Source organism: Crocodylus siamensis, chromosome 8 (assembly GCF_052110815.1).
Source record: "Crocodylus siamensis isolate JL-2025a chromosome 8, ASM5211081v1, whole genome shotgun sequence".
Taxonomy (NCBI): Eukaryota; Metazoa; Chordata; order Crocodylia; family Crocodylidae; genus Crocodylus; species Crocodylus siamensis.
The window spans coordinates 9,158,544-9,185,242 of record NC_143402.1 but is presented as its reverse complement, the minus strand read 5'-3'; the positions used below and the strand labels follow the sequence as shown (position 1 = coordinate 9,185,242).

General features: G+C 45.7%; 1 protein-coding gene across 1 annotated transcript in view; it reads right to left on the bottom strand.

Moving 5' to 3' along the window:
• Positions 1–1,805: 1,805 nt before the first annotated feature.
• GPR50 (G protein-coupled receptor 50) overlaps positions 1,806–26,699 on the bottom strand; it is a 47,906-nt gene continuing 23,012 nt past the window's right edge. The window contains exon 2 of the mRNA XM_090059815.1: positions 1,806–3,702. Coding sequence (XP_089915941.1) covers positions 2,855–3,702 — 848 coding nt within the window. The 3' untranslated portion in view covers positions 1,806–2,854. The remainder of the gene's footprint in view (positions 3,703–26,699) is intronic.

Below are 26,699 nucleotides of genomic sequence, written 5' to 3'. Positions count from 1 at the left end.
ATGTGGCACCATGCTTGTGATTGAGACCATCCCCTCAGTCTTTACCATCTGTCTTCTATGGCGGATCTCTGCTCCAGTGTAGCTTAGCTCTGGACTCCAACCATGACTGCTAATGCTTTTCATTTCAGCATTTACAAGCAGCCTGAACTTATGCCGAAACATCAAAGGGCCTCAAACTGATCATGCCACAGCAACATGTGCATTCTGCAAAACAGATTTCAGTCCATTAAGCAACAGATCCTTGTAGAGCAGGATCAGACCTTACACTAGTAGGATGCTCCTCAGTCCTTTTCACAATGTACCATTGCAGTGCAGTACATCCGTAGCACATCCCCTGTATGGATCTCAGTACCACAAGCTCCTGCTGACTTCACTGTGACTAAGTAGCATCGGGCTCTAGAGCTGCAGACATGACTACTACACAGCCACACTGTGTCATTCAGTGCAGCAGCGATAGTCCTTGCTGCTGGGGAGGATGCTATATCTGAATGCTATACCACAGGCCTGAAGTGTTGCTCCACAGAGGTCATCTAACCTTCCTATCAAGCCCTGCTGCTACTAGAAAGAGAGACTCCCAAGGTTTGACTGCTGTTTGGGACCTCTTTGGTGTTGCAAAGTTTAGTTCAAAAGTTGACCGGCTGCTCCTTCATATTCGGTTTTGATCAGGAAATAGTGCAAAGCTCAGACTCAGGGAAAAAATGACTGTCATCTTCATTGAATGCTTGGATGAGAAAATACAAGGATCCATGAATGGAGCAGAGGGAATGGGATTAATTTGGCAAATGTTCAAAGATGACTTGTCATTGTCTTAAAGGAATGTATTTGGTTTGACTTGGTTTTACCTGTTGGTTCAGGAAATCATTGGCAAACAAGGGTCTAACCCACAACATTTTGGCTAACTGCTAACTAGTCAGAGCGGCAAGCACAGCCCAAGAGGATTACATTCCCTGCAGGGAAGGATCCTCTAGGCATCCATGTTTGACTTGCGGTGAGTCACAACATGGTCATACAAACCCCTTTGGTTTGGTTTCCTTGGAAGTGGAAAGGGTCCACATCATTTGAGAAGGGTCACATACCCCATTTGGTCATCCTCTTGTGGAATTATAAAGCCAACTTTTAAAACCTAACTCAACTTAGCTCCTCTTTGGTAATCACTGTTTAAAAGGTCCCACAAAAATCCTCACTATGTAAATACAGCTTCTATTTGCATGGCAATGAGCCTTGCCACCCACATGGCAGCCTTAGACACTAATGTTCTTATTTAGCAGATGTGCCAGGTAATGTTTGTTCAATTCCCTTAAGGGACTGAACGTCTCTTTCAATTCCCTCCTCCAGAGTCCAGACACTGAATTTCAAAGGAATTTAGACACCTAAAGATGCAGACAGATGCCTTATGAAATTGTCAGAAGTGCCCAGCTTGAGTAAGCACTTCACTTTGGTTATGTCCCAAGGGAATTAGATACCTGGGCACTTCTGGAAATCCCACACACATACACACACTGCCCACTATCATTCCTGCAAGAAATATAATTCTTTATATTGTATTTCTAATATAATTTTATTATATTATCATCATAAATCCAAAGTCTATATTATATTTATATGTTATCATCACAAATCCAATGTCCATATTATACTGTCTATACTATTTTATATATATATACACACACATACATTATATTATCATGGATTTTATATAGACATTGGATTTATGACACATTACAACTTGCCTCCAGCTGAGCACCTGCATTCCTTCAAACATCTCCCTCCCTCCCTTCCCACCCCCCCACATTGTCTTCCTAATTTCCACTCATTTACATTTTCACAGTCCTGCTGGTTATAAATTAGCTTCTTTTCTACCTTGGAGAACACATAATAGCAGCACAGTCTCCCTGTGCCTGATGAAGGGCGTTTGTGCCCGAAAGTTTGCAAAGAACTTTTTTCCAGCTATTAAATTGGTCTAATAAAAGATACCGCATCTACCAAAAAACCTTGCCTGCCTATGTCCTTAGACCAACACAGCTACAACCAACAACCCTGCAGTCCTGCTATCTTGTCTCTTTACAGCATGGTTGTGAAACACAGACTCTAAAAGACATTTGGAGCTCTGGCCATAAGAGAAACCTGCCCGAATTAGAATCAGGTGCCAAATCTCTTTCTGTAGTTATGTTGCATGTTTCATTTTTACTTATGGTCTGGAAAGATTCAATTATAAACAGTTCACTGGACATTTTCTGGGTCTGGTTTTTACCTCCGATCAATTGTTGGATAATTGCTAAACTTAAAAAAACAAAAAACAAAAAAACCCACGAGACAGTAGAAGTCTTTATATCTGTATAATGGGGCCTAGAAAGGTATAGAGCCAGTTTTCAGTTTGTACAGTATGGGCTGGGTTAAGTAACGCTAGGAGGAAGGGACTGGGAGGAGAGGGGGATTTAAAATACAGGAGATTTAAAGTGCCTTGTCTCGCAGTTTGCATTTCAAGTACAACAGCATCTACATGCACTACGCGTGCTTCCCTTCACAGAGCTTGTTAGCATGAGCACATCAAGTGCATCAAAGCCAATTAGGCACATAGTGAAAAATGGCATAGGAAAAAGGTCAATGGGTTCATCCTGCAAATCCTTACTCAAAGCCTCAGCTTCTGTGGGACTGCTTTTGTCAGCAAGGTGCTCAGACACCATGGTGATGAGCAGAGAATGACAAGAGAGAGAGAATTATATTTCTTGCCGGAATGAGACTGGGCAGTACCAACCCCTGTGAAATGTGTACCTAGAAAAGCTTTTATATATTATCTGCAAAACGGAAGCCCAGAAACAACAGCATCCTCCCCGATTCAGAAGTGCATTTCAGCTCAGTTGTTGTTTGTTGCCGCTGGAGAGGGCTTGCTTTTCATCCCCTCCGTCCCGACTTTTGACAAGTCGACAAACAACAGCCTCGGGGTCCACAGAGTCAGGAGGATCCTTTTGTACTCCCTTCGGAAGTTCTGATTGAGAAGACCATATATCATGGCATTGAGACAGCTGTTAAAATAGGCCATAAAGTAGCTCAAGACAAAAAGCCATTCCGGAATTTGTGGTGCTACTTTCGACGGGTTAATAGAGACCGCCAGGCCGATAAAGTTTAACGGCCCCCAGCACACTGCAAAAAGGACAAAAACCACAAACATGGTCAAGAAATTCCTCATGTCCCCAGCCCGCAGCTTCTGCTTGCAGTCGGGTCTCACCCGCTGCTTGACCTGAATCACCAGAATCCAAATCCGCAGATAGCAGAACGTCACAACCGACAAAGGGACAATGAAGTGAACAACCACCACACTGATAGTGTAAGACGTGCTGACAGTCTGGGCAAACGTGCAGGAGTAGATGCGGGGATCGTACTGTAGTGAGCCAACAAAAAAGTTGGGCACAATTGCCACCACCGTCAGTGTCCATGTCAGGCAAAGGTAGCAGCAGGTGTTCTTCAGGTTGAATAGCCTGTCGTACCGGAGGCTGTGGCAGATGTAGCAGTATCGGTTGATCGCGATGGCTGTGATGTTAAAAATGGACCCAATGACACTTAAACCCATGAGGAACCCACTGATCTGGCAGTGAATATTTCCCATTGTCCAGCCATTGTGGAAAATAGCACTCAGGATGAGAGGGTACGGATACACTGCTACGACTAGATCTGCGACTGACAGACTGACGACAAAGATGTTGCCTACAACAAGGAGATAAGAGAGATGATAATGATTAGTGCACCTTGGTACAACTCTAATCAACTATAAACTTAATCTTGATTGTAAAAATGGTCCTGAGTCTTCACTTTGTCTCTGGTAACCTCCATTTTGAGCTGAAAGCCCCAAGAAGCATCATCTGCACCCAGAAAAGAGCAAACAACAGAGAGTGAATGAGAGCCACTGACCTAGATCAGGGGTCAGCAATGTTTTTGGAAAGAGTGCCATGCCAACCCCAGCCTCAACTTGTAATATGTTGGCATGCCAATGCAGATGGCAGAGGAGCCACAAGGGGCTCAATCTCTGTTGTGGCAGTGCTGCCCCCGCTAGTTCCCAGAGGCAGGTGCACCCACCACTGGTAATGAGCCATGCCAGGGCTCCATGGACCCCAGGGCAGCTGCTTGCAGCCTCCCCGCTGCCTGCTGCAAGCCACCTGGGCTCTGTGGCTGGCAGCAGGGGCCTGCCAAGCAAAATGGCTTCACGTGCCATGCTCTGGCACGCATGCTGGGGGTTGCCAACCCCTGCCCTTGATAGTCTGCCACTCAAATGGAAGCCCCCTTGACATGCAAGCCATCTACCACCTCACTTGTGTGGTCTTATAATTAATCAGTAGATCACTGGAGAAAGTGGACTGCAGGACCAGCACCGAGGGGGAGCAGCACACAAAGATGTGAGCAGAAAGGGTCTGGGATCCTCTAAGCTGGCATTAGTTTCATGGGCCCAGACAATTAGACAACAGTGTCAGACATTGGGCCTGTGTCTGGAGAGTGACCTAAAACCCCTGACCCAGAGATCAGTGCCTAAAGTGACCAGATCCAGCAAGTCAAGAGCTACGAAGCATGAGATACAGGTCCTAACAGCCTGGGGAGCATTCACTGGCAAGAGTTGTCTCAGGAGCTGTAAAAGAGAAACATGTGTGCTGGGCATCTTTAGCAGAGCAGCCAAGAGTCAAAAGACACTGGATAGCCAAGTTCTTAAACTCCTCACGGTAAATTCATGGAAATGATAGCAAAATGCATTCCTGAGCCGTTACATCGTTGTCTGTTCACCACCTAGCACATCACCTCGTGCAGCTATTAAACAAATCACAGTTTAAGTAACAGGCTTGTGTCATTCACCCCACTGTGTATTCATAGCAACTCAACTGAAGTCCAAGTTGGTGCTCTGGATTTATGCTTGGAGGAGAATTTGGCCCTTGCTGTCTTCCAGGCAGGTACAATAATGAACACTGAATCAAGAATCTAGAGCCACCCACCCCGCACGGAAACATGCACCCAAGCTGGAGCAGAGCCTGTTGATCCCAGATCAGCCTCATCAGCTATCTTTCAACACACACAGATAAGACAGTCATGGAAGACAATCATCCTCAATAGTAAGGAACCGCCAAAGAAGACAATAATGAATATGCTGGATGGATTAATGGCAACACCTCATTAGATAGGAGTACTGGTCTGCCCAGTGGGACAACGGGTAATGCCAAGCTGTCCAGAAGAAGCCAAAAACCATTCATAGCACATCTGGCCAATGGGACAATGCTCCAGGGTAACTTCATGCCTTTACAATCATTTTATATCCTGGAAGACACAGGTCAAGTCTCCTTGTATCAGGTTCAGCTTCAGCAACAGATACTAGCTGTAATCATACTACTTTGGGGAATGTAACACAGCTCTTTTCCTGGCATGTCATTTGTCTCATTGACCTGGTAGAGAGGAGATCCCACAGGCTGGAGAGCCGCAGCGCAGAGCAGGTTCTTTACTTGCTTGTTCTAAACTTGCACCTACAGCCGCATCTCTAGTTTCCCTGTCAACAGCAGCACTGCTGAGTTTTAAACTGCATTAGCTTCCACCTGCTCGTTCTCTGGCTTTTCCCACCCATGGAGTCCCAGTGGTGTCAGCATCTCCTACTGCAGTTTGTTCTTTTTCTAGCTAAGCTGTGACAGAGCAATTTCCATTTAAATGGATTTGTGCTCTGCGAATGCAAGGTTTTGGACCTCTGTCAAAGCCGGGCTTGGCATGATTTCCAAATTAAATCTCTGGAGTCCTTTTCTCCACCCAACAGCTCCTCCTCCTGTTCCCACTCAGACACCATCTTCTTGGGCAGCTTCACTCCGGTGTCTTGTGGGGCCAGCCAGCTGGTCCCCTGCCCCATAGACCTGTTCTGCTCCCTCGGACATCAGTGTTTGAGAAGACCATCCGCTCCACTCTACAAACACCCCAATGAGCCTCCTCTGAAAGACTAACATGCAGGAAGAGCCATCTTTCCTGGACCGTGCCCCTGGGAACCAAAGAAATAGGCCGTGTGTAGACAAAACAAGAGGCATGGGTGCACAACACTTTAAAGTGGGCTAAATGCTTTTGCACCGCTTTAATGGTGCTGGTGTTTGTACGCGTTGGTGGCGTATTGCGCATTAATTCCAGCCGCTGTAAGAAATTTGGCAGCATAATGCGCCTTAAATGACTTGGGGTGCAGGAAACTAAAACTGCTGGAGTGAAGCACCAGGCTCCATGCAGCTCCGTGGCTCTGCAGGCAGCCTGGCAGCAACCTGGGAAAGCAGTTCCACCCAAGAAAAGCAGCAAGCCAAAAGACTGCGTTTGCCTCATTTTAAGTCCCCAGATTTTCCTTCCCTCCTCTAGTTACCCGCTTAAATACAGGATTATTCTTTGTTCTCTTCTGCCACCCATACAAGCATTAGGTTCCCAAGACAAGGAGGAAGGAAAGGAAAGTGAATCCATGGACTTAGTCTACCCCTTAGCCCACACAGCCTGGGGCATGTGCTACTTGGATGTCCAAAATCATCCTGGCTCAGTAAGGTAGACCTGGTCCTGAAGGATCTGCGGTGCAGCAGGCCTTGTCATGAATCAAATGGGATCAGAATATAGCTTAGGCCGGGGGCGTCCAACTTCTAAGTGGCCAGGGGCCAAACGTCCCACGGGCCACACCAGTGGGGGCCACATGCCTTCATGCTTCACCAGGACAAGCCACAGGCCTCCCAGGCTGCATGGACCCCTTCCCACTACCATGTAGCCCCAGACTGACCCTCAGTTGCCCTGGGCTGCACCATGCTGCACTGGGGCAGGGGCAGGCAGGAAAAGCTGGAAGAGGGAGGAGAGCCTGGAAACTCTGATTGCTGCTGCAGATGGAGTGATGGGGGTGAAGGGGGCAGCGGCCAGGCAGAAGCCCAGGGGATGCAACATAACCCCTTGTGGGCCACTAGTTAAACTTCCCTGGTTCAGGCCAGTGGTTCTCACGCTGCACCACCCTTGTTTTCCACGTTGCCAAAAAAGGGGAGTCTGGGACAACCCTCTACTCATGGCCATAAAGGAAATGGAAGATGGTCTTGCCCTCCCTGGACCTGCTTGCAGCCTCCATGCTGGGAAGCTGTAGCAAAACCCCTATGTGTTCTCTGTTCAGCAGGTAAAGATTTTCTCTTAGGTAACACACCAGCAGCATAATGATTTGGGGGGGGGGGGGGAGGCAACTGGGGCACCAGCTCAGGGGTGGGGGGGCAGGAAAAACAGAAGCAGTTGCACTGCCAGACTGGCTGGTACGTGCAGCCAGCAGCAAAGCCAGTGACGCTGCCCCGTCCACGCGCACCACACCCAGGGCGGTCGAGCGTCATATTCTCCCTCTGTAAGAAAAGCATAAGAATAAGCCCTTTTCATTACGTGCCCTGCCCCACCCAAGTCATGAGTGCAATATGGCATTCACTGCCCTGCATGGGATAAGAGGCGTTGTGTCATGCTTCCTTGCAAAACCCTACTCACCCTGGCATTGTGGGCAAAGTGAGGTTTACAGGAATGGACAGTTTTGTTGGTTGCGGAAATGCAGTGAATAAATCAAGTTAAGAGAAGATGCTGGGGCTGGTATATTTTTCACTGCAATTTTACAATGCTAATGCCAAGTTCTGCCCATTGCTCTGGCACAGTCGCTTCTTCCATGGTTAGCTTATTCTGCATGCTTTCCCACTTCTTCAGAATTAAAGCAGGTGCTCAGTACAATCTGACAGGTCAACTACTTCTCGTCCGTGTGGGCTGAGGTAGAAAAATGTGATTAATAAGCTGCTGTCAGCTGTCACTGCCAAGTCTATATTTCAGGCTGCCTATTTAAGCTTTAAAAGAGAAGAGGCTTTGGGGTTGGTGCAGATATGAAATAATTTAGGCCTTGCTGGATTGGAAACGGCACCTTTCAAGGAGCACAACATGTCAATTATACAGCTCTGAGTGAAAGCGGCTCAGTCGGCACAGAGCCGAGCGAGTGGTGACTTTCTGCAGTGAAGTTCACACAGCAGGATGCAATGATATCTCAGCTCCAGCTCTCAACAGTCAAGATTTTCAGCATGCTCAGATGCCACTGGATAGAAACCCTGTACCAGTCTTAAAGCAGAGATAAGACCCTAGGTCTCACCTCTCTTGCAACACACTACAAGAAAGGATCATGCTCTGACCTGCTCCCTCCTGCTTGAATTTCTTCGTAAAGTGGCTTAGCTTCAAGCACAGGAGCCACGCGCACCTGCGCAAAACAGCCGACAGACACGCAGTGCCTCAGACACGCAGAGTGGATCCCCTCACACAGAGGAGGGTTTTGAACCCAAGCCTCTAGTCTAGACAAATGCTTTAATCACTGTGCTACTGTACAGAAGTGGGTTCCCATCATCTCCCCAACATCTTCCATAACCTAAATGAAAGGCAGAGCCCTGCTCCCCTTTTAAAAGAGATGACATGGGTGCTCAATCCCGTTATGGGCTGTGAATCCCAATCCAACTCTGGCACCTCCCCACAGCCCAGACTCAGGTTCCTAAACCCTCTTCACCAACCCCACGTGGGCTACTGTAAGAGGCCTGCACCTTCCCAATCAACGTGCAGGATGCTGCAAACTCCCCTCAAACTACACTCTCTCCACCCAGACACTGTATGGAGGGCTTAGGTGCAGAAGTCAGGGTGTGCATACTCTGCGGGACCCAGAAACCTAAAAGTGAGACAGCAATGCTTGGCATCACCACACCTAGCTGCCCTATAACACTAACACAGCTCCATGCCTGGCCAGCTCTGATGGCCTATGCAAAGGATGGTGGCCCCAGGGCTCTATGGCCAGCTGCCCCATCCCTTTGAGGAAGCAAGTACTTTGGGGTGCAGAACCACAGCTTCGGAGTGGGAGAACTGTAACCATCTCCGGCCTCCGTGCAGGGAGCCCTGGAGAAGGAAACCTCTTTGCTGCCCCCATCCAGAGGCCACCATCAGAGTCTGAATTTCCTGCCCATTCTCAGTTCAAGACATATGAATGGGTTTTTTCCTCATACACAGGGCAGCTCCGCTAATTACCATAGGGCTAATGCCCTATTCATTCCACATTACTTCTAATTAGGCCGGCAAAACATCGTCATTTGTGGCTCAGAGACTCTAAGAGGGAGGCACAGCAGGAGATAAACAGAGAGAACATAAGGAAGTGTCTCAGCCAAGGACCCTCAAATTCATGATCACTTTTTGCATAACCTCACTGTCCACGCAACTCTCGAGAGCCCGCTGGGTAATCAGCAACCCACTAAAAAGTTCTCTCTGGGCCTCCACCACCCACTACGTGACCAACTCCATTCATCCCTGTTGCATGTCAGGCCACGGAGCCGTTCTCTCCATGATCCCAGCTGCAGTGAGATGGTTGGCTTGGCTCATTTCTTCTGTTTTGAGTTTATTTTTGCCCATGGCTGACCAATAGTTCATATTGGTGCTAAAAGGCAGCAGCACGTGACCCCCCTTCACACTGAATGGAAAATGGAGCCGTTCAGTTTGAGCAGAGCGCGTGGTGGCACAGAGGCTGGGGTCTAGCTGACAAGAAGGGCAATTTAAAATGAAACATTACCAGAGGCCACGTGAAGTGCTGCAATCTTTGATCTGGAGTGCATGAGGCCCGCCAGACCCTGATCTGGCCCTGCTCCACCACGAATCACCCTGACAAAACCTTCTCAGTCCCCCTAATGCCGCAGTGGTTCCTGGGATGAAGTGCCACGAGCCTCATTTCTCTAAGCAAAAAACAGCCTCAGGCAACTTGGTCCCCAGAGGCCTTACCTTAATCTTGCTAACTCCACACTCAGTGCAATGCCTGCCGCTTCTATTCTCATGCTTGGCCACGCAGCTTACACCCCATGCCGTAACCTCCTCTCCGACCCGTGTGCATACTGTTATTGCACAGACATGGGTTTGCCACGGGACATTACTTACTTCTGCTGCTGCAGAGCCAAAACACTGTTTTTCTGCTGACTTCCTATTGTACTCCGAGGCTTTTCAATGCAGTCACCCACCCCTGTCCCCTTATAATTAATTCCATTTACATTTGCTGCCATGTGCAGAAGAACAAATGCTCTGGCCTGCTCTCCAGTTTACACAAGCTGCTGGGAGAGCTTGGCAGGAAAAAAAGATGCAAAGTTCTGCAAAACTTTCTTCTGATCAAAAAAAAAAAAACAGAAACTGAGAGGTTGCCCGGAAATGTATCAGTTTTGACAACACTTCCATTCAGACGGAAATGGTGAGGATCAGAGAAGTCCCAAAACAGCCAGTCACCCAGAAGTTCGAGCACTCATCAAAAATGTTAAAAGACCCAGGCAAGTACCCTTGGCACCAGTCAGTCCCAGTTTGTCATTCTCAGTATCTCCCAGTGTTTGTTCCACTTTGTATTCCTTGGCTAAAAAGCAACACTGACTCTGTGCCTGGGGGCTAGGATACTTTTCTACGTGAGAGACTCAGGTTCAGGACTCAGCTCCAATTCAGGGAGAGCCAAGCATAGCAGCTATGCCACAATCTCCAAATCTTGCTGGCTTTTGCAAATAAACTGAGAGGGTAGGAATCAAATACAGAAGGAAATTACATAAATATAATAACCCCGAGTGGTGGCTTCCTCCCCCTCCAAAAAAAAAAAGCTTGGATTTTCTATTGGGACACAGAGTATTTATAATGCAGACCACGCTTTCTCTGTTTGTCATGATGAGCTCTGCGGGGAGAAGAAAGGGAGACAGCTTTGTAAAAACTGAAAAGTTTATTACTATATTCCTCACTAATGCCAAATGCAAAAGCCAGTCTGTATGTCCATGCTGAAGTCTCTGATCTCATGCCAGCTGGAGCCCCCCCTTGCCAAGAGGATGAGTGCTAGATTCCTGAAAAATCATGGCAGGAGTTTCGAAACCATGCTGGTTTTATCAACCCCCAATTTCATTTTTGTGGTGGGACACTGATTCGGTTACTATTCCTCACCCACACCGGGAAGGTGCGACTTTGAAGTCCATTTCTCTGGCAGGAGGAAAAGTAGTCAGGAGCAAAACTATCCTGGCAAAAATTTCAAAGGCAGAATGGAAACATGGGTAGCACGGCAGATGTCAGAATCCAGGCAAGCTTTTAGAGACTGCAAAGTAGGGTCTTGCTGAACATGTGTTAGATGGGTCAAACATTCAAAGGCAGGGTGCAAAGTTCAGTTGTTACCTAGAAGGGGCCTGGTTCCCAGATCTGCAGAGTAAGTCAGGGGTATGCAGCATCTGGGGGAGCACAAGTCAAGCCAGATTCTTTTTTTTTTTAAGACCTAAAATGGATTTCATACCATGACTCCATACCATGAACTCTGGAAGTTTTATTATTCTTTACATCATTAATATTTCTACCCAAACAAAAGCCTGATCCTGTGCCTCACAACATAGCCGGTGTTTGGGGCTTGCCTGTCCCCAAAATAGCATCCAGAGACCAACATCTGGTTTAATTCACACCTCTGGACATATTGGTGCAATTCTGGGTGTGGTCTTTTATTGCAGATTAAAGAGGAGCTTATTTTGATTCAGTCTAAATTGATCCCTTGACTGACTCCAAATCAAACAAAATAGACAGCCTGGATCTGAAATAAGCATCCACATATCGGGTTGCACAGAAATAGCTCAAGATACACATTCAGATGGACTTGGCCAATTTGATTATACTGAATACCTGAGTATTGCATACACATTCCTTATTTGAGGTTACTGCTAGGATCTGTTAGCCATTTTCCAGGAGGTTTCTCCCCCATCTATTGCATTCAGTGCTGTATGTTGCCGAGCAGTCCCTTTGAAGTTAAACCTTCCCTTCTCCACTCAGTAGAGTTAATGCAGTCTACCACCAATTCTATACTCCATGCACACAACGGGTGACAGACTTGGAATTGTCTTGCCCGGGGCATTTTTCAATGAAGCGGAGGAAGAAGGCTGATAAACTACAGGTCACTTATTAAACATCAGTTCAATGTGTGTGTTTATTTTTTATTTTTTTTATTGCAACCAGAATCACTTATGTTATCACCTGGCTGGTACAACAGTACATGTTAGCAAAAAGCATTAAGAGATATAATAACACAAGTGCTAAAAGTTTATTCGGCCAATTGATGTGACAATCTCTTAGTGCCACGTGATGAAGAGTGTTTTAAACATTAAGCTCCCAGTCTCTGATTTTACAGAAAAAGAGATACAGGCATATTCCAAAGAAATAGAAATGGAATTAAGGCTAAAAAGTGAGATCAGAGAGAGGTAAATCTCAGGCTCAGTACACAATTTAAGCAGGTCATCACTGTCAAGTGAGCTTCTAATGGCTGCAAGGAGGCTTATAACAACTTAATATGCAGTATTTAACCTACTGAAGCTTGTGTAAGCTGTGAAAAAGGAACAACTGCTCCTTGTACCAAGCAATGTATAAAGTCATAAAAGCTTTTCTGAGAGTGTGACAATAATCTCTTTATTAACTTTGGCATCTCCCTCTCCCCCTTCTCCACCCCCTGCTTTTTTAACTGCCATTTGATGTAAATTCATTTGCACTTCACTGACCTCTATTTCACTGGCATGCAGTCTGCAGTATAAGCTAAGAGACCATCCTTATGCAAACCTTTCAAAGCAGTCACTTTTTCTTTCCACTTCTATTACTTTAAAATAGGTCCCGTAGCTCTGTTGCATTAATTGCAAGCTGTAATGTAGTAGCAAGTCGTACTGGATCCTACACACCTTTACTCTAGGGCAGTGGTTTTCAACCTTTGTTCATTTGCAGACCCCTTTGGAAATTTCAAATGGAGGCACGGGCCCCTTTGAATTGTAAGTGTGGGTATTCACGTACTTTTGATTGATCATAGTCACCTTTTGTGGACCCTTTACACACGGCCTGCAGACCCGCAGGGGTCCACAGACCACAGGTTGAAAACCACTGCTCCAGGGTGTAGTCTTTACATCATTAATTTAGTAGGGATACTCAAGTGAGTAAAGGGGCTTTCAAAACAGTCCTGTGGAGGGACTGTGAGCAGTTCCATTATTACATGGAAATCCTCTATTTCCATGTAATAGACTGCTAGGTTATGCATAGTATAGGTTGCTGGGGAGGAAGGAGGAGTGGGAGAGGATTTTTAAATGAAATACAAGCAAGAGAAAATCCTGTGTCAGTTGAGTTAATTCCCTTTCCCCCACATGCTGATTCAGCACTCTAGCCACACACTTAAGGAAGTCATTTAAAAAAAAAATCAATTCTCTGATATTATTATTACACTACGATTGAAGCTGGGATAAAGGGTGGTTGCATGTAGTTAAACGGGCAATAGAAACAATCATCCAAACAGTCTACAATTCTGATTGTGCGGCATAAAATGATACTGAGGTAATGCACAGACTGTGAAAAGGAGATTTCACAATAGTGGATGAATGGCACCTGTGGGCTGTAAGGTTAGAGGAAGTGGCAATATCTAATTCAAGGACACAGAGGAGGTCCTGCCGCCCAGGAAAACTTAATACAGATTAAATGAAGTCAACCTCTTCCCTTAGGTTGTGGTCCCTCTAAGCTTGGCCAAATCACTGATTGCCTGGTGTTCTTTTAGGGGCACCTACTGCCTCAAAAGCTTGTCCCTGCTTTAATGAAAAAGGCCCTATCCTTTCCCTTAAGGAAATATTGACAGTGCTTTCTATGCGAAGGATACACAGACCTAGTCCCTGGAAACCAAGAGTGCTGCACTTGTGGAATGAGATGATACTATAGCAGCTGGAAACCCGCAGTGCTAAGTCTGAACTCCCTCCTGGACAGTGCAGGGTACCATACATCCCGGTGTTGTTTGCAGCATGACTACAATCATCATTACCCATCTCTTTCCGTACACTCGCTGATGCTGACTGAAGGCTGGTTGCTGTTCTGCTTCTGTTATTCAATAGCAAACCCAGTTTTAATAACAAGCCTCAAAGGTGTGTTGCAACTGGTGCACTCCAAGACTAGGGACAGACATTACACATAAACCGGTTTAAGTGATCAGAAACTGGTTTAAACCTGTAACAGAACAGATGTTCAGGGCACATAAACCAGTTGGTAATAAACCTGGTTGAGTGTAGTATCAGACTTAACTGATTTGGGTCAAACTGGTTTATGTAATGTCTGTCCCAAAGGTCTGTAAGTTGAGCTTAACTAAACCCACCAGGGTTCAAAGACTTTTCCGATTTCTATCTGAATCCCACAAGTCTGCAAGACAGCACTAAACTACCCCGAGAACAGACCTACTTGCAAGGTCTCTTATGCACCTGGTGGTATGCCACCATATCAAGTCACAAACAGCAAGGAGGGCTCTTTCTTTCCAGGGTATATCAACATTTCTATTCCTCGTCGCAAATGAGAACAGGATTTCATACACTTGCAGAACTGAAACCATACCGCTAAATTATCTTATTTGTATAACATCTAAAGCAAACAACTCAGTTCATCTTTGGTTCAAGAACAGATCTGAACTGGAAGGAACAGTTAAAGAACAGTTATGTAACGCTGTTGTTTTTTCTAAAGCCAGAAAGGACCATTAGATATTCTGGTCAGAAAAAAAAACCAACCCATCAGCACAGTTTAAGATTATCTACAATTAACAAGAGATTCGGCTAAAAAACGCAACTCCCCTACACTGCGGTTTTCAGAGGTGGTGGGGATGGGGGAAGATGAATGAGCTTAGCAACACAACCTGTACCTGGGGACCTTCAGGACATTTCAGAAGCGGGGTAGTGATGAACAAATACCATAGCAGCCCTTGACTCTAATCTACAGTGAAGGAGTCCTAGCCTACGCTTCTCATCTGTTCTCTATTGCACAAATATGGCAGAGTTTGCCGTGTCTGATATCTGCCAGATAGCACGCAGGTACTGTGCCTGTGCGTACAAAGCAGTTTGTTGCAGGAGAGCAGAGATCTTTAGGAAAAGACTGCATCACATTTTTCACAGGAGTAGAGAAGTTAACCCAGGAGGCCCCAGCCAATTCAGAGTCGCATCTGAACAGGTGAAGTCCCCTTCCAAGTTTCAGCTGAATACAGCATCCTTTGTTTCTGGACCCAAACGACTGCAGAGTGATGCTGTGCAATTTTAAGCAATTGTTGTGTTCCAGTCCAGACTCACTGGGTTAAATGACTAAAGCAATCATGCCCATACACGTGTGTGTGCGCATGCACGCCCGCACATGTATGCACGTGCACGAATGCATCTGACAGTCAGATCCCACTTTCATATGGATTTGTGCAACTGTATGCCTATTATTCATAAACTGGTTGATAAGAGTGGTTTCGAGTCCTCTGGGTGAAAGTACTGCATAAATATAAATGTAAATGATTGGCATTCACTGAACCAAGACATTACAACCCATCTTTTCCCTGAGTCCGACAGCTGTGCTACCACTGGTTCCCATCTGTTGGCATTTGGAAGCAAACCTGTGAAGCTGACTTTAATAGATTTGTTTACAGCACTAATAGATTATTCTTGCATTGTTGCTTGGTAAAGGGCATTTCTCCTCTGAGATGGGCCACTGTGGGAACGGCAGCTTACTATCATTACAGATCTGAATGCAGCATTTCTTGAGAGCGGGATCTGAATTTAGAGCCGATCTCACTGATAAAAATAATGGTTGACTATTCTGTTAGCCCTGCAGAATAAACGCAGCTCAGAGACCAGGATCCTGCTCCCTCTGTTTTTGTGGCTCATTAACCAGGATTTGTTTGCTCATTTCCAATGACAGGGCCAGTCAGCTACACCCATGGAAATCCACTCTAAGCAATGAGTGTTGCACAGTGGTAACCAAGGGCTCTTTCTGACCTGCAAAGACTCTCTTCAGTCTGATAGGATCAGATTGTGGGCCTGGAAACAAATCTGTATATGGAAATATTTGAATTCACAAAGAACCATAGGATCCCTTTAATGCTGAACTCCTTATGAAGAGTGCAGCTACCAATTTGAAACCATTAGGATAAAAACCAGTCCTCTACCTTGTAATCACTGAAACAGCCTGATTTATGGGCTATAACCAACATATTGAGGAAAAGCTATGCAGGACTGGTAACAGGATGAAGTGGGGCACACAAAGGACCCCTGTTCTTCCCAGCAGTATTCCTCACCTACTCCATGAGATTAGGACACCACTCCAAAGCCATACAAAGACACTGAGGCTTTCTGGTTAGGAGAGGAAATTTGTCGGACAGCCCCGTGAGGTCTTTGAAAGTTCAGGTCCTCTTCTTACTGTCAGCTGTCCTAAAACACAATCTGGGTTTTGAATAACGGCCACAAGAAGGTAGCGTTCTTCAGGGTTTGAGGGCATGCAGGGGCCGACGCTCATCCTCAATGATGTCAAAGGGAATGTAGAGCCCTGTACAACCGCTCTTTAAGAAGACTAAGTGTCTAAACAGGCTTCATTTTAGCATCTTTACAGACTATACAATGTGCTAAAGTCTGGAAGCTTGCAATTCCCTCCATGCAAGGCAGAGACCGAGGTAAAACCTCCTAACCTTTAATACACTGAGTAAATGCTGAAGCAGTTCTGTCTGTCAGCTTTAAATTGGGAACCTATCCTACCCCTAACTGCACATGACTCCTACTGACATGGCTGGGGAATATGTTCATGTACAAAATGCAATAAATGCTGTGGCTAATGCTGATCAGTCTGATATATACTGCACAAAAGACAGCATTTCCAGCCTAAAGCTGATCTTGATCCTATGAGGATAGGGGGAAAAAAGGCTGCTAATAGTCCAGTTAAAACAAAGAAAAAAATGGATGCAAGTGTCTGTAAGAGTCTCCACTTGAGCATGAATCTGCCCGGAGCCTTGTTCTGTGCACAGCTAAAAGGAGTGGAGGGCACTGTCACCAGCCATGCTGCAGGACACAGGAGGCTTGAGAGAATAAAAGCTGCCAGAAAGAACACAGGCAAGAGAGAAAACAGGATCTGAAAAGGAGTGTGGAGCAGTTGTACAGAAGACAAGACAGGAAAACAATCCAAATAAGTTTTCTTCATCTTGCTTTCTCCCATACACATGCTTTGTCTTCCTTTTCACCCCTTTTTCAGTGTCAAGGGAGAGGGAAGGAGAGTTTGAAAAGAAATACGTGCGAGTTTGTGAAAATATCAAATTAAAGCAATATACCTATTTATTTTGGAAACCCATGGAACAAAGAACTGCAGTGCTTTTAATTTAAAAAAAAAAATAATAATCAACCAGCACAGCACACAATAGATCACCACCTCTCCACAATGGGATATTAGTGTAGGCATCTGCATGGCACAAGGCAAGGGGAACAGCAATCACTAACAAATTATTCATCTAACACAGAGTGAACCCACAGATGACTCTGGCCCTGTTGCATAGGCACTTAACACTGGGGAAAACAAAGCAGCCCAGCAAATCTGGAAATAATATGCAGGCATTTACAGATCCTCAGCCATGTTATTGGGACTAGGTCACAACACTGCTCTCGATTAAAATGCTGCTTAGGAACTGTTTGAATTTGTTGTGCTAGATCCTTCAGGGAAAAAGTGGGGCGAGACAAACTCCCTGAAGATTTATTTAAGCCCTGGGAACAAACAGCTTTTTTGCCAGTCTTTCACCATACCACTTAATGCTTTATTAAAATTAATTAATGAATGAAACTTCATGATTTCTTTCAAAGGCAACCACATCCATCACAGGCACTTTTGTATGTAACAGCAGACTGCCAAGAAAATGTAAATCAGAAGGAAAAATAAAAGTCAAAAGATATTAGCATGCATGCTAACAATTGTACACAAGGGGCTTTAAATCTGAGAGATGTTAAAAGTAAATTTGACAAACAGAAGCACTGCAGAGGAAAATGCAGGTTCTGAAAACTCTTCAAAACACAAGTGGAGCTTAACCAAACCTTACATTTCCAACCACTAGAAAGTTCAGATCTGTACTGAACTGCCCAAGTCTCTCTTCACCTCAGTTATAAGGTCTTTGCACAGAGAAATACAAGCAGATCCCACAACACGCAATACCTAGGTTGCAAGCTCCAACGATTCAATTTTTGCAGGACAAATACCTCTCAGTTAAACTATTTCATGTCCAGGCTCAAATCCCCAATGCAGCCCAAGTGAATTAAGCACATATCTTATGGGACATAGGTCCTTACTGGGCTTTCTTCTGCCATGTGTACAGAAAAGCCCGTGGGGCTAATTCCAATCTAGCTTCCAGATTCTGATCACAAAAAGAATTGCCTGGAAAATATAATGTGCCGTGAGCTGAACAATGCTAGCAGCAACAGGAAAGGCAGCACTCTCCATGGTCCTGATCTCCCCCACAACAATCTCAAGGTCTCCAAAGATATTGCAACAGCTGAGGGAAAGAGCTGCTATGAGAATCGTTTGCTAAATGGTTGTCCGTTTCTTTAAATAAACTTTGGCTTAGTCCGCCTGTCTGCAAACACGACTCAAGCCTGCAAGGCTGACAGCACATCAGATAAAAGGTGCCATTTACAAAAGGTGACGACCCTAACTCCTCTCTGCTTTATTTTTCAGTGCTAACTGCAGAGGGGCTGTTGGTAAGCGCTGAACCGGACACATACGGGCCCCGGCATGGCCGCAGCAGAAACACAGGCACAACTAGGATGAAAATCCATTCTGCTTCTACATGGGGAAGCCTGGCTGCTGCCACAGTTATGGAAGTGAACCAGAATCTCAGCACTCCTCCCCATGGCGTTTAATCCCAAACTAGTTCTTTCTCCAGCAGTCCTCCTCTTCCAAGGAACTGAGGTTTGATGGTAGGATCCCTGGCCCCAGCCAGGAAGAATACAGCAATGACTGACTGTTGTCATCATGTGGCTTCTGTCCTTTGAGAGCCTTCACGAACATTAATGGGCTGATAGTTTAATCTACTGAAAAAGCTTCACCGCGCATTCATGAAACGGGTGTTACTTGCTGCATACTCTGATGGTATCTGGGGGCCGACAGAGGTGAGCTGACCTGTCCGAAGCCATATGAGCTAGGAAGGGAACGTGAGCATTAAGAGTCGTCATGAAGCAGAAGATTAGAATGGGAGAACAAATCTATCCCAAGACATCCAAGCCTTTAAAAGTCTCTGGACAATCCCAGAGGAAATTAAAGGAGTTCCTTTCACCTAGGAACATTTGAGGCCATGTTGGCTCAGGCCTAAAACAAATAAGTATTTTCTCTTTCTGGATTGGATCAATCCAAAAAAAAAAAAAAAAAGTCAGTCAAGCTTAAAAGACTTGCTTAATTTTACTGCAAGCCTCCCAGTGAAAACGCTCTTCCAAATACTTTCCAGGACTCATAAAAATAGTTTTAAATCCAGACATGAGGCATGAGCTAGAGTTACAGATTTCAGGAAAGTCTAGGATAGCAGGCGCATTACTGAACCAGGTTTGCATCTCTGGTTTTGGTGATGGAAAACAGGGTAAGAACAGTTCCTGAGGTACAAAGCTCATGCAAGACTATTAGAAGGAGAACAAGAGCTTTTAAACAAGAAAGACCCACAACAGAGCCTGTACTTGCTCAGGTAGGCTCACATGTCTAGGGCAGCATGTGCTATAGTATTTCCTTCCCTGAGGAAACAGCAGAGCAACCATTTGACTGACTAGACTGAGGTCAAGATGCCATAAGAAGATGCACATATAAAATGACAGAAGCTAGTAGAACTAACTAGAAAGACATGGCCAAAAAGATCTCCAGAGCAGAAAGTCCTAAACTTATATAACCATTTGGATACCCACCAGGTGTTTCACACGCTAAAGACAGCTGTTCATTACTACGTCAAGGCAGAGTCAAGGCTGTCAGTTTTGCTCTCAGCTCAGCCACCAACCCAGAGTGCAATTTTAGGTAAATCACTAGCCTATCCCTATTTCTCATATCAGTCTTTGACCTATTTTGATGATTGGCTCCTCAGGGAAGGATGCTGTCTCACCCTCTGCGGCACTGGGCACAAGACAGAGCTTTCAAGCATTTCCTCAAAACTTTTGCACCATTTTTATCACTATTAAGCTTTCATTGACCAGACATAGATCAGAAGGATTCCTCCTCATGCCACCAAGATACTTCCACAGGGTGAACCATGGCCTGAGCGTGCAACTCCCATTCCCAGCCTGGGAAGCACAATGCACGGCTCTCTGAATATACCCCTTTGCTGACTTAAGGCACATATTCAAAGGGTTGAGACACAGGACTTAGCTTCCTTCAATGCATCTCAAATATCATGGTATACAGCTAGACCAGGGCCAGGAACACGAAGAGAAGATGCTTCTAGTATCTCTTACAATTCCAAAAAGCCTTCTGCCCCCCTCCTAAATATTGTAGACAACCCACTTAACATTGATATAACAGCTGAGTAAGATAGAGGAAGAACATAGGAATCAATTGTATCTGAAGTTAGGGGGCAAATTCTCCCCAACCAGACTACAAGAGGAAGAAGAGATACAGGATGGAAAGATTTCTGCTTTTCCCACAAGGCTGGTAACCAAAGTGTTTTTAATCCTGCAGACTTCCAAGGACACTCATTCCCATTTTTTTCAATAATGAGAGAGTTAAAGATGACAAGAAGTGGATAAGAACCTCTTTTTGTGCAACTTCTGAGCAGTCACCTTACCCCACAGCCAGCATTGGCCTTCTTCTGATCCCTGACAGCAACATGTTGACACATCTACAGAAGGTTTTCAAATCTCTGGAGTTTGTGTAAAGTTTTTGAACACTTCTGAGCTATCTTATTCTAATCAGATGGATTCGGGGGGTAGGGCTAAAACATATGCATGGATCCAGAATGTCAGACACTGCCTGTCCCTGTTGATGGGTTCAAAGCATACAACTTGCATCTGCAGCTACCGGCACACAAGAAAACAGAGGACTCCCCAAGACTATTCCAAAAATGAAGTCCCTTTTCAACTAAATGTAGTTACTTTTGTAGTCAAGCAAGTGACTGCTTGTACAAAGATGTCAGTCAAGTGACATCACAGGAATATTTGTTCCACATTCCCAAGCTCCTGGTCTTATTACCCAGCTAGGTCAAGCAGCTCAAATACACAACCACATGCTACAATCATCCCTTCATGTTGTGCTGTTGGCTTCTCTAAGTGATGGAGCACGACAATCAGAAAAACAATGGGGCCCTTCTGTAAAAGATTAATTTGGCAGCAGAACTGCTGTCACATGGTCACCAGACACTAGATGTCATGTACACTGCACTCAGCTAGATCAACATAAATCCATGGTGGGAAGAGGCACATTTTATACATCAGCTCAGACAGGCTCATATGGTCGGCTGCATCTTCTGCTCTGTGCCTGCATCTGGGTAGCATCAAAGCACAGGTCTCAAGCACCAAGAAAGCAAGACAGATTATTTAAGGCATGTAGGCACTGCAAGAGTCACGAGGAGAGTCCTAACCAAGGAGGTCCCTTCCTGAATGCAGCAATGTAACGTGCTCTTCAACTTCTGCAGTGCTGGTGATGAAGTGGAAACTCCTATGCCAAGCACTGCCTCACTGCCCTTTTCCCCTGGTTTGCTTAATGCTGCCCAAGGCACTATTTTATGAGAAGTTTAGTGGCAGTAGTGGTCCTTTGAGTTTACTAGACACCCGCTTTGCACTTTCCAGGAGCAGAGGCCTTAACCAGACAGTTCTACCTTGAAAAGTTACAGTCTCCTGTGGCTTTATTGGACACAGAACTATTTCATGCCCTAAGCTATTGCACACTGCTGAATTGTGATGCATTTTACTGCTGTCTGCATTCCAGTGACAGGAGGAAGGCATTCCTGGCTACTTATAAGGCCCTTCAAATCTCTTCAAATAACCCACACTCCATATTTCATGGTATTTTGTAACATGCTGACTGCTAATCAAGCAACAGGAGTACGTACCATTGCCTACATATGGTAGAGAATGGCTATGCAGCTTAGTCTCCTCCCAGGGGAGTAATTGGTGATGCGAAGCCCAGGTAGATTTTAAGTGTACTCAGATAAATTCACATCCACCCTGCAACAGAGGTGGCTGCACACAGAAGGGAGTCAATTGTCTTTTTCAGGCACCAACAACCCTCACAAACCAACTCAGCTTCATCTCGCAGAACTCCTCCACTCCTTTGTTACCTGCCCATCTCCCAGGGGATTGTGTGTTATGTATTAACTCCCCTTCTAGTACACACACATGCCTTTGTCTTCTCCAAACCAAGCGTGCTTACGTGCTAAGAAAAGGGTCAGAAACTGATAGTTTGCAGCATTGCTGTGTAACCTCTGCTGTAATAAGACTGCAATGGCCCCAAGGAAGGGCTTAAACACAGAATTAGCTAAAGCTACAGACAACGCACGGCTCGCTGCACAAAGATGCAGCCAGAAAAAAGCACGTTGCAAGCACACTCAAGAGGCAACTAAGAGTAAAAGCACTGAAGGTTTGCATTTGAATGTAAAATGCTCCCTGGGCCTTTCAACACAGTAGGACACCTTGCAAGATCTCACTCCTCCCCAGCGCAGAAGAACAAGGACGTGGGACAGAATTTCAAATGGCTCCGCAAAAACGACACCAACAGAGCTGGTTTCGGGGAAGGGGTCTTCTACCCTGCATGGCCGTAGCAGTGATAAGGACCTTGAAGTGCTCTCTGGCAGGAACATACTGGTTCTGCTTGCTTCACTTGTCAGTCCCTTTATCAGCACTTGCCATCCATGTCCCAGATAGACTGGTAATTAGGGGAGGTAAGGCACAAGATTGTTATGGTAAGTGCTGCTAGGAGCAGCCTGAAAGGTAGACATGGACTGAAGTGCGTGTAGGGGCTATTTGTGGATAAAGGCAACACTGAGCAAGGCCAGTCTCCCACAAGCAGATTACAGGAAAGCAACCCTGAGCCAGATCCCACTTCTGACCATTGCAGCAGCTTCCAGAGAGAACGGCAGCATTTCTGACTTCTGTATCGAGCCTCACTGTCATGAAAGGAAAGTCTCCAATGGGAGAAGCTGGGCTGAGGTTTTTTGATGGCTTTGCACCACAAATATAGGGCACCTGGATCTGAAATAAAAGGACCAATGGTGCTTAAGTTAGCCCATCACAATTTGCCCCTCCCATGGGCAGCATCTTAAGGGCATGACCTGGAAAATGGACAGACCAAGAATTTCTCAAGCAGCACATCCAAATGCAAGAAGACACAGCAGCTGCCAGCTTACAGGAAGAATTATATAGCCAGCAAAATCTGCACAAGGACCAGACCACAGCAACTGTGATGCACAGATTCTGAGCAGCTACAGACACGTTACACAGAGGAGCTAGGAACAAGCGCCAGCCTGTCTGCTTGGAAATACAATGCATCACCTACCCAGCTTACACCACCTTAGGAAAAGGGAAGGAAGGAAGCAGGAGCCGACCCACATGCCCGGAGCTTGCACAGACAAAATCACCTACTCCAGCTGCCAGCAGAGCAAGTCAGAAAGGATGAGAGCCAGGTACAGACCTGTCCTGAACTCCTGAAAGAGACTGGACAGGTAGGCAGAATCCCCACTAACTCCCTTCTCCCCCTTGCTTTTTGACTATATTTTTTTCTTCTCTCTTTTTTTAACATTTCAACCAAGTAAACAATTCATTTGAAGACGAGCATTGTTTCAATTCTGAGTGTTTGGTTTTTAAGAAAATTTCAAAATGGAAAAGTTTTGAATTCAAAAGTCGAAAACTTTTCATCTTGAAGATCTCGAAACTAAAAATCCTGATTCTTTGCGTCCTTCACAAAGAGAAGAGTCAGATGAAAAATGTCAAACTACTCTTTAGTTGGAGCCTACCACGTGTGCTTGAAGGGGAATGGGTGGGTAAACAAGCCAGAAGTCCCATGGCCTGGAAAACAGTAAAGGCTTCAGGCTACGGTTTCTTCAAGTAGCAACTAATCACCAAGTCTTTTGACCCATGTAAAAGAGAGACTGGGAGAGTAAAGTTCATGGTGAGTGCCGATGGAAGATAGAGTGAAACTGCAGTGGCTATCAGCTCAGCTGGCACAAGCATATACATAAAACCACTGGGCATTTTTACATATGCTCCGGAAGGTGCTGGGGTGGTGCTTTAATTAGCAAGCTGTGCTAATTAAAAACACCCAACCATCATCGAATGAGCTTTCGTTCAAAGCACCCCACTGCCATTTTTTGACATGGGGATGCTGATACATGTGACACCAGAGTCTGCTGGACTGTGCTTATTTCCAGGCTCCAGCAGACTCGATTAATCGAGACTGCTCTTATGCACTGGATTTTCAGGGTGTTGGAGCAGGCTCCCTGCACATCTATAGGAGCCCTTTGATGTTAATGCTTTTGCCTTCTTTTTATGCAGCGGGCAGGGTGGAAAAAAGTGCGCTTAAAGGAATCACAATAGAGGTATGAAGGTTTTGACTGCAAAATAAAGTGCAAGGAAAATATTAGTTCTGTGACAAATGCACCATTTATCTCCAATAAAAAAAAATATCTTTCAAGTATATTTTTTTAGCCTCTTTGGCCTTTTAAAATTGTAAGACCTAATGGTAACCATGGAAACGGACCATACGCCTCTTGGGGGCTGGATTTTGGCTTCATCTTAAGTTGGTGGCAGATTGACATTATTCAATATTAATTGAGGGTCACTGGAGCCTCTAAAGAACAAGCTCATTATGATTAAAGGCACCCGTGTTACCCAGGGACTTTGTTTTCAAAGGGCAAATGAAATAAATTACCAAAAGACAAGACTATAATAAAGACCACTAATATCTCATTTTCTTGTCATACTCCACACTTCTCTCCCTCAGAGCAAACCAGGGCAGCTCACTCCTCAGTGCACGAATGAACTGTGAGAAAAGAGAAGAGTGCACCAACAAGAGTCTAATAACAAACTGTCTGTATGACCCTTTAAAATGAACTCACCACTTGATAGCTTAAAAAGCTGGTCTCAAGAAGACAAGACCTGCCATTGCAATCCTCCTTGGGCTCTTCCATGCCTGTGTAGCTGGCAGAATGGGACTGATCTACAGCCCTCTCACCATCACCTCTGCTTTGCTGACACACAAGGCTGTGGATGATAGCACCAGGTGCAGGGATACGAAATGCATCAGGGGAAATGGAATAACCAAGTCAGAAGAAGATACTAATATCATTCCTGAGTCATTTGGGGAACCTGTTCCCCTGATAAGGATTTCCACCCCTTAGCCTCAAGCTCCTTAAACCAGGTGTTACAAGTGACTCAAAGCAAAAGGTGTCTTCAGTCTCAATCAAGTTTGTGAGTAATCTCTGGATGCTACTAAGCAGGGCAGTAGCCGGCAATGCGTTTCTTCACATCAGCCGTATCTATGATGGACCTTTACCTCTCACATGTCGACACAGCTGTAGCGGCTTCACGCTGTTCTCTCTTCCAGACTAGTTGACGACAACACACTCTGCCTTGTGCCCCTTCCTTAGCATGCAGACCACTGTACACCTCAGACAAACTGCAATCTCCAGAGGAAGACTGTCCAGACACTGCAATTTAACACTCAGTGGCCTGTCTTCCAAGTACGACACACCGATGGTCCCCATGCTACCTATCTAGTGCTGGGTCCATTGGGTGGTTCCAGGCTGCCTTCTTTAAAACCATCTATAGGTTAGAGCTTGGTTATCTCTGACAAGGCCTCCATGGCAGCAGAGTCTAGGGATTGAAGGTGTAAATGGGCCTTTGGCCACCATTAGAGGTCCTAACGCACCATTTTCAAGATGCAAGGCAACGCATGGTCCCCAGCAGCCCAAGCCCCTTTCCCATTCTCCCAGACTTCAGGAAGAACAGGGATGAGACGTTTGCCATTCAGACCGCTGATCTAAGCCCAGAGGATTTTAGCTTCACAAAGCCACTTTGTTGCGCCACAGAGAGCTCAAGCCATTTCAATTTACATCTGCATGAGCTCGGCAGGGAGCTGGGCAGGCCCTGTGCAGCATGTTTTGATTCCCAGGGGGCACTATTAGGAACTTTAGCTTGTTTTCCCCATAGAGTGCTGTCACGAACCAAGCGCAGCACACAAGAGATCACACAGGACTGTAGGAACAAACTTTCCAGAAATAGCACCAAGGCTTCTTAGAAGTGTTGTTGCTTGGTATCCTTGGGCACATAACACGCAACACAAATTGCTCTACAAACCCTAGGCAGGCTGTATCCCCTCACATTACCACTGTCACAGCAAACACTTAGGTCAAGTACAGACAGTCAAAATACTGAGGCTGAACTGATTCGGACTTTGCAACTTAGTCTAAGCTGCACATATTAAATTGAAACAGAAGTGAACAGACATCTACCTTTGATTCGGGAAATGCAGCCACATGCCTGCAGTAGCTGAGGACAAAAGCTGGGGGGCACTAGAGCATGGCTCTCTAGCTGTGTGTTCACTTCCTCTTCTTGCTGCCCCCGAGGTCTCCAGGATTTGCAGTCCAGACTTACAGCAGCAGGACTCTGCAGGGTTGCTCATCACCTCTTCTTCCTGCTTCCAGGTGCTTCTGGGATTTGTAGTCCAGAGTTGCAGCCAGTACATTTGAGCAGGGAAGCGGGTATTTAACGCCCCCTCCAGGCCCAGCCTCCACCCTGCAGACTGGGCTGCATCCCCAGCTAGGCCTGCTCCACCCCACCCCACCCCCTTGTCAGCCAGCCCTCACCACTCTAACTAGGCAGCAGAGGGGAGTGGCCAGCCTTGCTCTTTGTAACAGACAGCCCAGCCCAGATCAGGGTTGCAAAATGCTGGGGTGCTGGAGGACT